Source organism: Colias philodice, chromosome 23 (genome assembly GCF_061535455.1).
Source record: "Colias philodice isolate Cphi_HAF_F1 chromosome 23, ilColPhil1 Martin Lab GWU primary, whole genome shotgun sequence".
In the NCBI taxonomy this organism is placed as follows: domain Eukaryota; kingdom Metazoa; phylum Arthropoda; class Insecta; order Lepidoptera; family Pieridae; genus Colias; species Colias philodice.
The window spans coordinates 1,658,718-1,678,052 of NC_143108.1; the positions used below are offsets into that span (position 1 = coordinate 1,658,718).

The 19,335-nt window shown below is 34.4% G+C and overlaps 1 protein-coding gene and 1 long non-coding RNA gene across 2 annotated transcripts in view; one reads left to right on the top strand and one right to left on the bottom strand.

The window, feature by feature from the left end:
• The window catches only part of LOC149477868 (uncharacterized), a 395,772-nt gene that overhangs the window by 136,863 nt on the left and 239,574 nt on the right, over positions 1-19,335 (top strand). The window lies entirely within an intron of this gene.
• mbc (dedicator of cytokinesis protein myoblast city) overlaps positions 1-19,335 on the bottom strand; it is a 73,283-nt gene that overhangs the window by 36,247 nt on the left and 17,701 nt on the right. Inside the window, exons 2-18 of the mRNA XM_089709807.1 lie at positions 14,083-14,254; positions 11,197-11,299; positions 10,552-10,697; positions 9,900-10,023; positions 9,222-9,446; positions 8,477-8,568; positions 7,759-7,896; positions 7,192-7,315; positions 6,300-6,509; positions 5,729-5,827; positions 5,082-5,258; positions 4,458-4,650; positions 3,778-3,926; positions 2,627-2,790; positions 2,058-2,253; positions 1,408-1,538; positions 400-574 (exon numbers count right to left, since the gene is read on the bottom strand). Of these exons, the coding sequence (XP_089565933.1) occupies positions 400-574; positions 1,408-1,538; positions 2,058-2,253; positions 2,627-2,790; positions 3,778-3,926; positions 4,458-4,650; positions 5,082-5,258; positions 5,729-5,827; positions 6,300-6,509; positions 7,192-7,315; positions 7,759-7,896; positions 8,477-8,568; positions 9,222-9,446; positions 9,900-10,023; positions 10,552-10,697; positions 11,197-11,299; positions 14,083-14,254 (2,618 nt within the window). The remainder of the gene's footprint in view (positions 1-399; positions 575-1,407; positions 1,539-2,057; positions 2,254-2,626; positions 2,791-3,777; positions 3,927-4,457; positions 4,651-5,081; positions 5,259-5,728; positions 5,828-6,299; positions 6,510-7,191; positions 7,316-7,758; positions 7,897-8,476; positions 8,569-9,221; positions 9,447-9,899; positions 10,024-10,551; positions 10,698-11,196; positions 11,300-14,082; positions 14,255-19,335) is intronic.

Consider the following 19,335-nt stretch of genomic DNA (forward strand, 5'->3'; position numbering starts at 1 on the left):
AGTAGCACGGCTCTAGAACCAGCACTAGCACCAAGCGGGCCTCGCACTAGCTCCAGTAGCGCGTGTAATCTTATATAACAACATCAAACTTTGATGTTGTTATATAAGGCACACAATTTTTCTACAATGACTCTTATATCTATAGACATAAGGCACATATTTTTGAAGTGAAACTTCTTTATCGGGGTTGGACAAAAATTTAGTGTAACATTTTTGCGTTACGCCGTATGCGTGACATTTTTGCGTTACGCCGTATGCGTGACACTTTTGCGTTACGCCATACTCGTGACATTTTTAAGGTCATAAAGAAGTTTCACTTCTTACGTGTGTACAAGTACACGCATACATTTTTTTCTACAATGACTCTTATATCTATAGACATAAGGTTCACAATCTCACCTCAGCGGGTGCCCTCAGTAGCGCCCGTAATGTACTGGCCAAGTGCGGCAGTAGTACAGCTCTAGCGCCCGCACTAGCCCCAAGCGGGCCTCGAACTAGCTCCAGTAGCGCGTGTAATCTCTGGTTGGAGAGACGGCCGAGCGGTAGCGCTTCTAGTGCCCATACTGTGAATTCGCTGCAAATTGTTGGGTTCGAATTAGCTCGTGACAAAATTTCTTTTTGTTACACGCTAGTTTAGGTATTTAGTTTATAAATAAATAAATACACTAGCGCCAAGCGGGCCCCGCACTAACTCCAGTAGCGCGTGTAATCTCTGGTTGGAGAGACGGCCGAGCGGTAGCGCTTCTAGTGCCCATACTGTGAATTCGCTGCAAATTGTGCATTTTTAGATGTTTAGAACTACTCTAGTCGATAATTATGTCGAAATTAAAATATTACCTAGAAAAAATGTACATAGTTAAAATTAATTACCTACTTAGATAAGGACGAGTATAATGAATACCGGCCGAATTGACAACCTCCTGCTTTTTTTAATCTGTTAAAATATAACAAGGACACACGCACTTTTTATAATACAGTAAGTTATCCCTATTTTAGTACTAAACTACTGACTCTAATAATTTTAATAAATGTAAAAAGCGTCGGGGAAACAATGTGGACACATACATAAATTATACAAAAAGCTTTGATCAGCGAATTGCATATGCGTGTCCCTACAGCAATCACAAAAAAAAATGGTTTGAATATTTGCTGAACCTTATAACAATTTACCACAACCCACATATTATATGCATATGCTAAAAAAGACAGAAAGAAATGACACTACATGTATTATTATTATTTCTTTCAATTTTTGCTACACTAAACACAAATTCTTTCGTTTCGTTTCTTGCCGGTTCTTCTCCATAAAACTGCTTTCCGAATCGTAGGTAAATATTAAACGTTGACGATTCAAAAGTGCTTCTAGAAGTAGTTTATTTGGATAAATAAATGTTTGAGTTTTAATACCTAAGCTTAGTGTCCGGATATATCTTGATCATATGCGGTATTGCGTGCGGTAGGTACTTTAGCGCGGAGCCCTGACAGGTTAGCGCGTGGTCACCACAACGCATTAGCCATACTAGGGCTTCTAGAAGACTCTGGAATGTCATAAATTAATTATCATTCATATGTATATATTTAAAACAGAAAATAGAGAATCAATTTAATATGAATGTTATATTTAACCATACAAAAATTACCCAATAAATCCCAAATTACACAATTTACAATTTAAACAAATATTATTATTAGTGATGAAGTAAAACATATACTACAACGAATTCGCTCAAATGCTGCTAGAATGCGAGCTTTTCGATTGGAGGAGCATAATATGACTTTAGAAAGTAGCAATAGGTTAAAATTGTAATACTAACACTAGAATAAGATTTTACTGATACTATATTATGGGCTATGTGGCCTGAAATAAATGAATTTTATTATTTTTTATTTATTTATTAATACTGTGAAGGCGGGTTAAAAACGTAAGTGACAAATACAACTATCGGCAACTGAGCTGTATCTTAGCATTTAAACCGGATTATCCAAACATGAAGACTTTCTATACATTTCTTATGATTAAAACATTTCTATATAAGTATTATTTTAGTAAAAAATACCTCTAATTGTGGACAATAAGTAGCGGAATGTTCAATCCGACCGGCACTCGACCCCAATGCGGCTCGTAACTGTCTCGACCGCACCAACACACGCACCAGACTTTCCAGACATTTCATACATTGCAGCAATCTCTTCGAGGCAAGTTCCCCGTTTTCCGCTGACCGGATCGCCCACACCATTATGGATATGAGTTTCCTGAAAAGTTCGGGTGGAAATTTAGTCAGATATTAAAAATGAGATGTTTTTCAGTATAATATTTACAATGTCAAATATAAATGCAACATCAATAATTCATTTAAATATTATATATTGGGTGTAAAATGCTAAAATATAAAATGATAATCAAACCTTTTATATCTATTATACCGTTAAGTACAGAAAAATAACCCTCGGTTAAAACTTATAACACAGACAGGTCTGTTTTTCTATAATTTCAAATTAAAATGCTTAATCCTTATTCACTTCAGTTTTAAATAACCTTAGGATTTGCCCTAGTTTCACTTAACGTCAATAACCAGATCTATAAAGATCTGGAATATCTATATCTCTAATTAATTTCAATACTCACTCATACGCAAGCGCGTCACAGAAGCTCTGCTCAATATACACATGTAAAACCGGCTGAAAGTGTTGGTATTTGTGATCTGCTACTAACGAAATGACCACAAGGAGACAATCCAAAACTAATACCGCGTAACTCTGCTCTGTGTAGTCGGTGCAATCTTCTTCCACCTGTGAAATGATATAACATTATTATTTTTTGCGTATACTATGAAATAAGAGTAGGATCATCAATATGTGTGTCAAATATCATTTGAAAAAATTTACCTAGAAATTATTTTTAAATTTTATTTTGTTTGACTACTTAATGCTTATATTGTCAAAAATGGCGCTAAATCGAACGTATTCTTATAGTCCTTTTCACCTATGATGATTCCTGTGACACTTCATCGTGTTCCGAATTACGTATTTTATGTTTAAAACGCCAAAATAATTTTAGTGCATATTTTTATTTTATGGCGGAATTATTGCCAAAAATATAAAAATAAAACATCTTAGACTTATAAATCGAAAACAGTATTGTTTAATTTAATATAATGAAAAATAAAATAAAATAACACAAAAATATAATACCTACGCAATTTGTGTACATGAAATGGATCGTTGAAAAATCATAGAGTTGGAAAATCATATAATCGGCGCCCATCTTGTGATCGTTTGTCAATCGAGTCAATCGTCTGTACGAGTGCGTCAGCCTTGTATACAAGTTGCATTTTTATAATGATACTTTACGTGGTATTCTGTTATTGTTACTAATTGTTATTGTTGACTTTTTGTTGCTGTTGTTTGCTAAGTTTCCTTAGTTAATTGTTGGCGAAATGCCGAAGAAACTAATTTTGGTACTTTATTCAAATCGATTTCATTTCCATATTTATTATCGATTATCGAAAACAATTGATATGATTTCAGTAAAGACATCTCTACACGTGTCAAAAATCCATGTGTCACAGAAATCATCTTAGGTGGAAAGGACTATAGTTGAATCGCCTACCTTCATTTCTAAAAATGTGGCATTTTAGGATACATTAAAATTATTTTTATTTTTCAATAACTTTCTCTATAAAAGTAATGTGACAATTATTGTATGGTTATAAAAATAAAAAAAACTTAATAAAAATCTATTGTACAAGTAAATAATTCAAAATGTTCATAATTTACCTGAGTAAGTATAGAAAACAATGCATCCAATATATCTTGCAAGAATTTAACTAACTCGTCGTTTGGCACGCGAAGCAATCTAGTGAGGGCCGCTCGAAGCGTGCCCTCCGCGTGGTGTGTACTCCACTTTAGTACTCCGAGTATTTCCTCTGAAAAGAAATACATTTAAAGTGTCAACGTTTACTATATTAGGTTATAAACAACAACACATATACAGGAATTGGCAATAAATTGACCTCTTATTTAAATGTTATATAGTCATGAAAACGTTTATTGATAATAATATATTTAAATTATAATTTGGAAGGTTGCATCTATGTAGAAACTCATTTTCGATTTCTTAGTCCAATACTATCAATTTATGAGCGCTTTTAAATGTTTTTTCATAAACCTAACGCCTAATTGTGTGGTATTATGAGGAAACATATCATCAAACACAGCGACAACGCTATGACGCGCGGTAAGAACGCTTTCTATCGGAATCATCATTAAATTAAGCGCGCGGGCTTCACAGTTTTAATATCAAATAGAAAAAAATGCGTCAGTTACGAAATGAATATTTTTATGTCATCTTCTATTACTTCGTTAGTTTTCTTCCTATACATTTGTCACTCATTCGTCGAGATAGCAACCCTAACTGCTACTAATTCGACATATTTTTTTCCCTATATTACACTTACCTCGTTGAGTAAGTTTAGTGGAACACAACTTAGTGCCCACCACGAGTGTGTCTCTATGCACTAAGGATAGGGGCCCTCTTGTTAGCCCTCTATCGGCCCCGGCTGGTAACTCGTCCCTACGAGATGGCAACCCTAAACACGCGGCTGCTGCTTCTGTTTCTACTTCGCTCGTTTGGGAACGCTTGTGGTCGATCTGTGGGGAAAAGTAACAGATAAATAACTCTATAAGACTGTACCAAGAACAACTATGTAAAAAATGTAAATAACTAGAAACAACCCGACGTCAATGTAATATCAATTAATAAGTACGCACGACGTCGACATCAACCAATTCATATAATATATAATTTTTATTCCTAGAACAACTGTGTAGGAATTGTAAATTTTTAAATAACTAGTTTCTTTATAGCACGACATCTCGGCTTCAACGTATTATTACTTCAATTAGTACGCGCAACATCAACGTAACGTTAATTCAAAAATAATATAATTAAGCACAAAGGCAAATACTGTCGGCAATTCGACGGCCAGATACCAGTAGCTAGTAACGTAAGTCAAAAGTGGCGCCGCCTATATATTCTAAAATAGGAGACGAAATAAGTTAGGTTTCAAGCAAAACTATACCTTATATACAGCCAGCTGGTGGTTAGTATCGGGTGTAGTGGTTCCCTCCCGTTGCATGAGTCGTAAGTAAGCTAAAGCAAAGTGTCTCTCGCTTCTATCTTTCGCTTCGTTTGAACTACGATGGCGGCATAGGAATACTATGTGCGCTTCTTTGAATTCCTCGATGTTTAGGCACACCTGGAAAAAATTATATCATGTTTGTTTATGTCAAAACAACAGACTTTTCCCTTCTTCATATCAATTACTAGCTAGCTAGCTGCGCTCAGCTTCTGTTGGTCTTAGCAATTGATATATAGCTAATAGCCTTCCTCGATAAATGGGCTATCCAACACTGAAATATTTTTTTCAAATCGGACCAGTAGTGCTTGAGATTAGCGCGTGCAAACAAACAAATAAACAAAATCTTCAGCTTTATAATATTAGTATAGATATAGATTGATTATCACTACATTGTATAACAGTCACTTACCGCTGCCTGTCTTACATGTTTAAAATCACACACAATTTTGATGCAGTTTTTGTAATAAACGGAGTGATTCTCGAGGAAGGTATTTATCATATAATATATTAAGTTTTGACCAAAGTGGCCGCAAAGGCTAGAAAATAAATAAAAGAAACGAGTTATTATTATAAATATTCTTTCTCACCTTAAACACCTCTTGCCATCTCGGTCTGTCATCGTGATAATAAACAATTGACGTATATTCATTTACTAGTGGCACTCCTGCTCCTATTGAAATAACTCCCTGAAAAAAAAGACAAACATTTAAAATATATAATATGATCAAATGTCGCATCATCATAAACAACTGTCCAACTTTTAGTTGAAAAATACATAAAACTGAAACTATTACATAACCCATCTTGTGCGAACGACCTAATGGTCGCAATACTAATGTATTGCTGCACTCACTGTACTTTACATAGTTTTTATCCCCGTTCCGTACCTAACCTATTTTCCACAATCGCCCAATTTACTGACCAAAGTAAACAAAACTATCATACATACCGGTTATCTGCTCATTTTTATCCACAACCCTGGCGACGAGCTCTATATTACTCTCAGAGGAAAATTGCAATACTCAATCATTTTGCGCGATCGACAAATCCTACTAATTTCTATTTATCTACTTACTGACCATTACCAAATTTATATACCCGATCTGACCCATTTTCCCAACCAAAAATACACAATATACCCACAATATATCTACTTACCGGTATAACCTGCCCATTTTTGTCCACAACCCTGGCCACGAGCTCTATATTCCTCTCGGAGCTCTTCCCCCCGCCCCGCGAGAACGTCCCGCTGACGAGCGTCACGTACAGATCGTTCCGCGCGTCCCCGGGGAGGATCACTTCGGGGAAACCCATTTTACGCGCGAATGCACTGTTTCCGACCACTATGTGTGGGTTTTCTTGGCGTATCTGAAAAGTAGATAATAATCGTGAAAGATCTTTATATTTATATGTGTTAAATAATAAATAAATAAATATTATAAATATTATAGGACATTATTACACAAATCGACCTAGTCCCACAGTAAGCTCAATTAAGGCTTGTGTTGTGGGTACTAGGCGACGATAAATATAATATTTAATAAATACATATATAGATAATAACACCCAGACCCAAGGACAAATAATTGAGTTCATCACACAAATACTTGCCCTGACCGGGGATCGAACCCGGGACCGTCGGCTCAGTAGGCAGTTACTTTACCACTGCGCCAACCGCGTCGTCAAATAGATGGGACTGTTTCTGAATCAATATTTTAGTTCAGTTAGTTTGAGCGCTAATGTAGTATACATTCTCAACAACATAAATTTATTTAAATAGCTATGAAAAAAATCTATCACATTTGTAATATTCTAAGAAAACTAATATTTATAATAATATAGAATATGTTCAAATTTTCGCAATTGTAACACTATTTATTGTAAACTGGTTTAAATAACCAACGTTTTCAAAAACAACGAAGTTTCGCAAGCATGATTTAAAAAATTAGATATATTCAAAATGTAGAAGTAGGTAATACTGTAACAATTCATAGAAAACATGCCAAAAAAATGAGCCTTATGTCCATACAAACTAGGTTTATTTTCCCACCTGTTTCAAATCGCCTTCAAACATCTGCAAATACACCCACAGTCCCTGCGTATGTTTTTGATCCTTTAGATCTCTGTTCGATATCACTTTCTTAAGTAGAGAATCCATGTTATCTTTGTCACACCTGAAAGGGTAACTTTTTGTTCGTTATTAGAAAATAGTGTGGAAGAATTGATAGAAAAATGTGTGTTATAGAGTAATTATTTATGTTATACAATTCTTTATATCAATTTTTAAGTTCACAAATTTAAATATTTGCAGTCGATAGAAATAATATAAAAACACAATTAATTGTATCCCTGAATCATCCATTTCTAAGTTCACATCTTTTTTTTTACAGAAGTAGGTATGTTTTCTTTACTTGGAGTAATCCAGCCACTAATTTTATTTATAATTATTTGTCAAAAACAATAATTAATTTTTTACGTTGAATTTTTACAATCAGTTTATGTATGTATTGTATTTCCTATTAAGAAAAGCATGTCATGTATATTGTATTTCCTATTATTTTATTTTGCAAGTACATATTATGTCGTATATTATTTTTCATATATCTATCTCACTCACGCATAAAACGGCAGCTGTATCTCTTTATCTGTGTGCTGATTGGCCAGATGCAGTGTGACGTCAGCGAGCGCAACCCCGAAGGGCCTCCGCAGTGTCGCCGCACTTGTCGTTTGTACCACACCTGTTATTGTGCTCCGTCTGTGAATAAATAAATATAAATATTTCAGGACAATATTCACACACGGCACGATCTGATCCCATACTAAGCTTTCGCTTGTGTTATGGAAACCAGATGGCTGATAAACATACGTATATAATTTTAAATAAATACTTATATAGATAATTAACACCCAGACACAGAGCAAACACCTATGTTCATCACACAAATATTTGCCCCGGGTGGGAATCGAACCCACGACCACTGGCTTGGAAGGCAGGCTTTACTACCAACCAAGCCAACCGGCCAGTCAGTAATATATTAACAATCAAGCAATATATTAAATATCTTTTTAACTTAAGTGTATTGTAGTTCATGTATAGACAGGTTTAAAGGTTATTATTCTTGCAGTTTATCGGTCCTTTCAATTTAGTTAGTTTAATTTCTAAAAGATAAATAAATATATCAGAAAACCTCAGTTTATTACGTTCTGCCTTCTTCTGCTATTCATCGATTTCTGCATCTTATTTTATTATGAATCCTAGGTACTAATTTAACTAAAAACATTTAAAATCAAATTCTAGCTAACATAGCGATGACTTTAACATTAAAAATATTTACCTGTGGTCAACATTCTGCGGTTCCATAGAGCCTATCCTCACAACTTGACAGACGAGGAATATTTTCTCTTTTTTGATATCGCTGCCCAGATCCTGAAAGGAATTTACAAAATCGTTAAAAGAGAGTAAAAACAATATAAGAAGTAATATGCTTAGTTTGACGACAGTTATCTTATTTCCTGCTGAATTATGTAGCATTTTTGATTTAGTCTGAAATAATATGAACAAAACAATATTTGACATATAACTAACTTTTCAAAAAGCAGATATCAATGTAAAGAAATTAAAAACACGGCCCAAATCTTCTGCAACTATTTTTTTCCATCTTCATTGTTGAAATTGATATTTTTGGTTTTATGGCATTCAAATGCTTTATAAATATAATTTTTTTTTCTATTCTTTATAAATTTATATCTTCATTGTTCTTCTAAATCATGTACTGCTACGCATCTATCTGTCAAAACATTTAACGTGTCTTACCGTAAAAACAAGAGATGGCGCTGTAAACAGATCCACGGCTCAGAATAGCGGCCATTTTAACAGAACATTTCTTCTTCGAACTAGTGACAATTCAGTAACAAATTTTGTAATTGCTCACCGTAAAAACAAGAGATGGCGCTGTAAACAGATCCACAGCTAAATTCTGCGGCAGTCATTTTAACAGGACACTCTTATTTTTATATTTATTATTTCCCGAAAAATGCTCTACTACAGAATATTCAGTAACAATTTTTGTAATAACTCACCGTAAAAACCAGAGATGGCGCTGTAAACAGATCCACGGCTAAGTTCTGCGGCGGCCATTTTAACAGGACACTCTCTGTTATTTTATTTCCCGCGGAATCGTGTAACGCTAGTGATAATTCCGCGACATCGCTCATACGACAGACGAAGTTTTTAACATTTGCTACTACTGTGTATGTTCGCGCTGTTGGCGTTTGGCTTGTCGGCCGGCTTGATGGTGTTGTCTCCTGCAATGTGGACTTTATTGTAAGGGGGATAGGGTTCAGAATATAATTAGTTTAATATTATAAGTATGAAAAATGTTTGGATTATAATGGATTATAAATATAACGATTATGTTTGTACTATTTATTGTATAAATATCAGCAAACCATATGTATTGTACAAACATGAGCACAATGTAAATTACTCAATAAAATGCGGGTAGTACAGTTTTTTGGAATTATTAAAAGAATTAGGTATAAATCTCGAAACCTAGATAGTTATGACTTTTTCTGAAAGGAAATGAATTATAGCGTTTTGTTGAAGAAATATAGATGAACAAAGTTAATTTTATTGTAGCAAACTCAAACATTTTAAATTTATTCAATTAGTATTCTAGAAATCTACCCGATTTTTTTTAGCTTTATCATTATTACTATGACTATTTTTTATAAAAATACTTGCAATAACAAACATACCATATTCTTGTCAATTCGCGAATTCGCATCGTCATGTAAAGCATTCAACTTAAACGTTGAAGTTGTCAATGGATCCACCAATTGCCCGCTCATAGTCCTTACAGCTAACTCCATACCTAAAGTCCTGAAAATGAGAAATATGGTTTTAAAGTTCCATAGATGAACGAAGACCTTTGTACATTAGAACAACATTAGAATCACATTTTTGCTAGTTATGCTTGGACTACAAACTTGGACTAGTAATATGGCACTGATTACTATAACTAGGTTTTATTTCATTTTTGCATTTCAGCACAGCTTTTACGGTTTTAAATTGCCAAGTCCATTATTTTGTTTTTACAAGAAAAAAGCTTTGAACATGTTTTGTTGAACTGTGGAAACTTTTTTCTCATATCAGTTGATAGGCCATAAAAAGTAGTCTAAAACTTTTAAACATCTCTTCGACTATTGAAATAATTTGCTTTCTCAATCAACCCCAAGTCATATCTTGTTCATACGTTTATTACACTGTGCTCAACACATTCTTACCTATTTCCCTTATCTACATTTACCTCTATCTATTTCCGTTTTCTGTGGTTTTGTTACATTTCTATATTCTAATTTTACTATGAATCCTTACCTATTTCCCCTGTCTATAGTTTCTACCACTTACCTATTCCCCTTATCAATAGTGAACACAGCAGTTCTAGCGACTCGTCGCAACTGATCTTGCGGCAGAGCGCCCGACGCGGCCTGAGCTCGTAACTCTAGTAGAGCCCTCATACTGACTTCCATGAATTTGAAGCGCTCATCGTTTTTCTGAAAAACATTGTAAATGTATAGAAAAAAAAAATGTATGCGTGTACTAGAGTACACACGTAAGAAAACTTCTTTATGACCTTAAAAATGTCACGAGTATGGCGTAACGCAAAAATGTCACGCGTACGGCGTAACGCAAAAATGTCACGCGTACGGCGTAACGCAAAAATGTTACACAAAATTTTTGTCCAACCCCGATAAAGAAGTTTTACTTCAATATTTATACAATAGTCACATAAAATCAAACAAGAAAATGTAGAAGTTGTAATTAAAGTAGGTATTTATTCAGAAAGTAGTAATACGTAATTGTAAGAGAAACAGTTAAAGATAATCCTGCTTAATACAAAGCCAATAACATCAAAATTAATCTTTATGTTATAATAATGTGAATAAAAGGTTACCAAAACTTATTGATATTGGTCAGGATACATTTTCCTTAATACATTTTGAAAGAAATTATTTGGACTTCCGTTGAAAACCGTTTATATAAAATTCTTACCGTATATAAAGCTTTCCAATGTTGGAGCCATTCTCTCAACGTGATCGCTATGTCGTGTACTACGCCCCCGCCCCCCGCAGATGCAACCACCGTTTCGCCACATCTAGAATACATATACATATGCACATAAAATAAATGTGTTTAATTATTTGCTTCATCTATATTAATATTATAAGGCTGAAGAGTTTGATTGAACACGCTAATCTCGGGAACTACTGATCCGATTTGAAAAATTCTTTCGGTGTTAGATAGCCCATTTATCCAGGAAGGCTATATAGGCTATATGCCATCTCGCTGAGACCAACAGGAGTAGAGCAATGCGGGTAAAACCGCGGAGCACAGCTAGTAGTAAGTATTTATTTACTTTGTACTAATAGTATTAAGTATTTATTTACTACAGTTATTGATAAACTTTCTTCTGAAAAGCAGTGAATTTAGAAAACTCCTTTACTAAGATAACTGATCATTAAATCATTAAATCAACTACAACACCTATATTTGTTACTGCATTCTTGCAAATAAATGTAATTTGAATTTACATCCTCTATCAGAAGCCAATCTTATAGCCTATACAGAACACGATTAAACCAATTCAAAGTACAATCCTCATTCATTACTTCCGACTAGGCATGTGCGCCGATCGGCGTGGCGCACGCCGCCGGCCGTTTCAGTCACGCCGACGCCGCCGATTTTTTTTTCCGGCGTCATCGGCGTATATAGTTTAAATAAAGCATTAGTATTTTTAAATATATAATAATAATAAATTAATATATTGCTGCACAATCGTGAGATATGCAAACTCAGAGACTATTTCCTCGCAATGTTGGTTATGCAATCCATGCTGAAGTCATAGAATGTGACAAAGGACTCACTCCCCTGTCCCTGGCCAAACAGGACTGGCAAAAGCCGGCAGTGCTCAGCATTTCCGACAGGGAGGCCATATGGAAAGAGAAAGAGCTACACGGTAGGTTTCACAGGATTCTGCATGAACCTCATGTAGATTTCTTGTCCTCCGTTCACTGGCTGCGTTTTGGTGACCTCTTTGGGGAAACCGAGGGTTTTGTCTGTGCGATACAGGATCAGGTGGTTAAAACGAATAATTATCGGAAGTACATCATAAAGGACGGGACCCAGGACTTATGTCGTATGTGTCACCGTCCTGGAGAAACTCTCCGACATGTTACTTCCGGTTGTTCCATGCTCGCCAACACTGAGTACTTGCACAGGCACAACCTAGCAGCTAGGATTATCCACCAAGAGCTCGCTCTGAAGTATGGCCTTCTTGACGGACAAGTGCCTTGTTACAAGTACGCGCCGGAGTCGGTCCTGGAAAATAACCGTGCCAAATGGTACTAGGATCGGCCCATCATCACAGACAGGACTATTCTAGCGAATAGACCTGATATTGTGGTGATGGACCGAGCAACTTCCAGGATTTTCTTGGTAGACATCACTATCCCACATGACGACAATCTTGTTAAGGCCGATTCAGATGACATGTGCAAGAAACAAGTACAAAAGGTAAAATAATTTGCATATTATTTGTACTTGTCATTTATATTTTGCTCGTACTTCCCTATTTTATAATTCCTTGTTTTTTTTTTCTGATTTTGATTGTCGCCAATGGTATAAATAAGAAATTTAATAGAGATTTAGGCGTATTTTACTCATTTTCCCCATCCACGCCGATTACGCCGATGACGCCGCCGCCGCCGGCAAATAAGATGCTAGACGCCGCCGCCGGTCAAAAGAGCATCGGCGCACATGTCTACTTCCGACCTTGCCACCGGGCATAGATTAAAAATTAACATTACTTCAATTACGTTACATGATTCACGCTTTATCAATAGTCTGACCTGATGATAAGTGAATGTGTGAACTCTCGCAAGTTCATTGTGAACTTTGTCCTGATTTTATTAATGTTTTTGGGGATATGATCATGCGGGCTATTATAATCGTTGATGATTATGTACCCTTTAATTTAAGTAAGGATAAAGAAATATATGGTGAATGGATTATGGAAAGGATGCGTTTATGTAGATTCTGTTTAAGTAACATAATTATTTATAAATAATTTAAGTCATAATGTGAACCTAACCTTTTATAATATGCTCAATCTTCACCCATTATAAATGCATCATAATCTTGTAAAGAAATACATCAAAGACACCTTAGGCAAAAAATACGTAGGTAGGTACATACTGTGAATTACCAGTTAGGAATTTTATGTGATTTACTATATTTATTCATCAGATAATAATTTTATACTGCAGTGTTATTTATTCATTGGTGTGATAATATTATTTTTTAATTTTAAAGAGACAGCAATAGCAATTATATTGTATCCAGAGAAAACACTTATTTCGATACTCTCAATAGAACTATTGAAAAGGTCATACTGCATTCGCTCTCTAGATAAAACCTAGCCTAGATTTTATCAAACTAATCGAATTGCTAATGGCCTGATTGAATAAATCGATTCCACTTTTTATACAAAATGAAACCCAATAAGAGTCGAGTTCTTTATTGCTTAATTAATGCTGAAAATGATTCACTTATGTATTGGTAGAAATTTAAATTATTCATATGATTAATGCGAAAGTTACTGATAGAGAAACGGCAGTGGCAAGAGAAAGTTGGCTGAAATCAGGATATAATAATATCTGAAAGCCTAAATAATTTAAAATCTCTTACTACACTGAAATACTGACTGAGACCGCTCATATGGCTTCAAAATTGAACGATTAAACATTACAAATTATAAGTGATATAAAAACTGTTCCTGTGTTGTAAATTTGTCAAATATTTACACATATAAATACATCTTCTTATTTAAAATTTACCTAACCAAGGCTACATAACAACTATGGACATTAATCAACCCACCTATCAACATGGCACTCTCGTATCACAACATAACTCTTCGGGAAGATCCCTCGCGCGTCCCTCCGCAGACTCTTCCCATGGTACCAGTGTTTGCACTCCCTCTCGATGTGCACTAGCTCACCGACCTCCAGGTATAGGTGGTTTGTCTTCGTCGTACTGTAGTTGTAGAGAGCTGTGGATCGAGAAAGTAATGTTAAGTGATGTGTAAAGACGGTACAATTGAAGTGAAAAGGGGAATCCGGCTCGAAGGACCAATTTTTGATAATATGTATTTCAGGTTGTATGGAACGTTTTAAGTGCAGAATTTATTTGTGCTTTTGTTGGCGTTTTAAGTAAATATATGTACATTTAAAACCTGAATTGGTAACAACACATTTTATAATTTTGGATACATTAACGAAAATACGAAAGCATAATAATAGCACATTACACTTAACACCAATAACCGCGGTTAAGCGACCACATTATTCTGTAATAAACATTAAATAAACCGATAAACGGATATATTATCCTATGCAAATATAACTCCATAGAGTTATATCCGTTGAAAATATTTTGCCCATTTGTGAATTGTATTCTAATGAGCTCTAAAAGTAGTGCTTGACCATTGTGAGGATAGACTGTTATTACCGTTATACACTCAGAGGAATAAACCTATAGAGTACTTGTATCGAGCGTATACAATTTACATATATTTGTTTCTCTCTATCTAAAGAAAACGTCGTATGAAAGAATGAGATAGCTATAGACTACAAGCTACGCTTCAACATAGTCATGGCACCATTTTTACTATAGGTACGTATTTAGATAGATAGAAGGTGATAGTGATGGGATGTGCTTCAATCGATAAAATCGTGAATGCATTTTGCATTTACGGTTTCGTGAAATAATAAATAATAAAAAATAACAAAATTAATCATAAATTTCAGTTGAATACATTATTTGTTTAATCCTACGAATATAATAAATGCGAAATTAAGGAAAGAATGGATAACTTTCTCTTTCACTGCTGAACCGATTACAATGAAATTTTGTACATACACACATAGGATAGGTTTTATACCGGAAATCCCACGTGAACGGGAACTGTGCGGGATTTTCTTTAAAAACGCGGGCGGAAAGCTAGTATATTTTAAAATAAATTTTAATACTTGAAATGTAACTAATTTAAAATAAAATTCAAAATTCAAATTCAAAAATTCAAATTCATTTATTAATTGCTTGAACACGTACATTAGATGTTTTGTGATAACGATCAATGAAGTTAAAGGAGTGAGGAGAAAGGCACAGTCAGCATGAATTTTAACAAGTTCATAAAAGGACAGTCTTAAAGAAAACATTTTCCTTACATCCTACTAATAAAGCGAAAGTTTGTGAGGATGGATGTTTGTTACTCTTTCACGCGAATACTACTAAACCGATTACAATGAAATTTGGAAAAATTACTTTTGATCCCGTAAATCCCACAGGAATGGGAACTATGCGGGTTTTTCTTTGAAAACGCATGTATATTAAGTATGTATTTCAATAGTAGTTTCTCATCTATGAGAACTGTCATTTAATCAACCGTTTAATTTTCACATAGTTACACATTTAAAGTAAATGTGTAAAAAAAATTCAAAATAAAAATTCACTCACACACAAATGTATTTATTATCTAAAGGAACAAAAAAAACGTAAGCGTAAGATTGCACAATTCTTCTAGAGTATCCATCTTGATATCACGCAGGCTCGAAATGCAGTGAACACAATCTAGCAAATTTCGACGGCGTCCAATCTACACGTCTCATGTTTTATACCCATTTTTTATTTAGCTCTGGAAATCTAAAACAAAATGAATTTATTAATAATCTAAAAGAGAAACAACAAACTAAACAGATAAGTTAAATAAAACAACCACGTGGTATTTTTTATTTTCCTGCTGTAGAAAATTTACATCTATTATTTGCTACAACAACTACATATAAATCTGATATAAGAAACAAAATAAATAAATCAACGTTAATATGAAATAGATTTTTTGTCATAAATCGATAATATACGCTAGATGTGTTACAACACTACGGTGGTAAACAAAATGCCAAACGTGATAATATTGTGACATTTTTTAAAAATTATTTAATTCTTTTGTATTCCACAACCCCATAAAGTGGGTAAATGTTACAGTTACAACATAAACTTATAAAAAAGCGCTTGATAAAACCTTCAAATAGGGTTAGAACATAAATATTTATCAATTTGCTGAAAATCACTTACCGATGGAAAGATATTTTTTCATTGTTTTCATCCAAAACTCCCATTCGACTAGTAATAGCCGATAGCTAAACATACAATAGTCATTTTAGCACACTGACAAATAAAAAGAAACACTATACACTTTATATTTTCTAAATATTTCGTTAAAAACACTTGACGCACTGAGCCCACCAGCTGGTTGGAAAACAAACTGACTGCCGGCGCGCTACGTTTGAAGACAGTGCAGATACTCTATCGCTATCTCAATCTGACTTATGCTGTTATTGACTAAGAGTAAGTAGATTAGAAAATATGTATTTTGTTCTGTCTCAATATAAGAACTCTATAGGTTTATTCCTCTGAGGTTATACATAATATTAATTATTATTACTGTAATCTAGCCACTATTTGCGAAAGGAGGAACAAATCATTAACAAATTTTCAACCTACATTTTCCTGTATTCAACTTTGACAAAAAGTTACTTTTTTCCGAGATGGGATAATTTTTGATTGATTCTCTGAAAATCGGTATGCCGAGGCTATTAACCCAAGCAAGCTTAGAGTGAACAGGTTCCTACTAGGGAAGCGCACGCGCTTCCCTAGTAGCTAAGATGGCGTACCATCTTAGACCACATCTAAGCTTACCATCAGGCGAGATAGTGGTCAAGCGCTCCCCTAACTACAAAAAACAAAAACCATGTTAAACATGGTCAAATGGCTTTCTTCCGTGCACACAGAAAAATCCTTTCCTTTTATATTATGTCTCAAATTTAAACAATAAACCCGTATTTCGTATACGATAACCATAACGCTTTGTGTATCAAATATCACACAAGACAAAATAACGAACCATTAAAAAAAGGGAAAATCTTAATCAAAAACCGTTTCTTACTAAAGATTATATCTTGAGCTCTTTGTTAATATCGAGTACACTAATTAATACCGCTTTCAATGTACGCTATTTAACAAACATGGGCTGAAAAGCTTTTTATTGTACAAATCTTGAGGCACTAATTGAACTTTAGTGTTATATTGAGATTTGAATATAATAAGGCCGATGAACTTTTGAACAGTTCCTTGTTCTTCAAACATTATTTTGTTTATCATCCTCTTTGTGCTATGTCATCGAGGTTGATATGATTAATAAAGCATGTAACTTATTTCCTCTGCGAATAATTACCATCCTATTTCGTCCATTTCATTGTTTACAATATACCTAATAAAATAAACAATATTCCTAATGGATTATGATTATCTTACGAAAGCTCGTAATTAATTCATAAGCTCGGTAATACAAGACAGAGGTCTATGTGATAAAAAATATCTAATTTTACAGTCCAGCGATCGTTCTTCTATACTAATATTATAAAGAGGAAAAGTTTGTAAGTATGTATGTATGTATGTATGTATGTATGGTTTTCACGCATAAACTACTGGACCGATTTCAAAAATTCTTTCACCATTAGAAAGCTGCATCTTTACTGAGCAACATAGGCTATATTGCATTTTCAAAAAAATTAGAGATCCTTACCAAAAATGCAATAATGTAACCCAAGGTGTAAAAAAATCCTCAATAAAACTTCTGTCATCGCGTGCGCTGCGGAATCTATTGAAGATAGAACAAAACAATGTTCTACGGTATTATAGAATGGATCAATATCTACAAGAAAGTCCGCGATACCATATGTCCATCTTCAGTAGTTATGTTACTACAACAACTTTTTTACGTTTTCAAAGTAAATAGAAGTGCCGACAGTAATCAAACCATGTTATCCATACACATATATTAATCCTTATCCCATTAAATGATGTTTTATTATAGACTGTTTCAATACCAGCAAAATACTTTTTAAATGAAAAGAATTGGATATTCCATTCAAAAGATATAACGAATTTTTAAAAGTGTCAATCTACAGAAAATAGTAGGTATACTGTTCGAGCAGGCCGTAGTGCGGGGGTCACGACGGAATTCTACCAATATGCGTCTTGACGGAACACAGTGGGGTTTTGGTCGGTAGGAATCCGACATAACCCACGGCCCCTCCCCCGGAGGCCGTGGGTATCTATGAAAGATTTCCCCACTAAAACAAAAAAAAAAAAGGTCGTAGTGCGGGACGGGGTAAAGGTGATTTTCATGTGATTAAAAATTAAACCTATAGTAGACTTTTCACTGTAACGATATCGCCATATATATGCGGGTGAAACCGCAGGGCATTGCTAGTATTCAATAACGTTAATCCAACACGTAATCAATTACTAACATGACTCTTTTCAAAACTGTAAACAAAACTTTAATGTACACGAATTAAGGATCAATTTCCTGTAACATTCGGATAATATACTGTTCGCTTAATAAAGCCATGTCCTAATTTGGTATAACAATAACATGGAGAAGCCAAAATCAAGCCCAAAGGGATAGGCGCGGTCACATTTCAAGCGATATTGTATTTGTGAACATGTTTGTAGAACTAAATATTGGCTGCTAGTTAGTTTTGACAAGGGTTCAAGTTAGTGTCTTAAATCTTAATATTATCGTTAAGGCGGCAAGGTTTCATTTGACGGTTTTAGCGTTTCAGGTGATTTCAGTGTCATTTGTTATGGAGATTTGGAGGTGTAATTTATCGAGATTTGTTTATAATTATGATTGTTGACAATCTTCTTCTTATATATAAAAATGAATCGCAAAATGTGTTGGTAAGCGCATAACTCGAGAACGGCTGAATCGATTTCGATAATTCTTTTTTTATTATATTCCTTGAAGTACGAGGATGGTTCTTATGTAGAGAAAACGTAAATATATAAGTACGAAGCCGGGGCGGACCGCTAGTAAGGGATAAAATTGCAATTACACCTTTACTAACGTGCGCTGTGATAACTTATACCTACCGTCATTTAATAAAACAATAATCTGAATGGAATTAAAATAGAATGATCTTGTTTTTAACTTTTGCGATTTTTTTTTAATTCGTGAAACGGTAAATTTATTTGACCTAAGTATAAGATATTTAACACGACTCC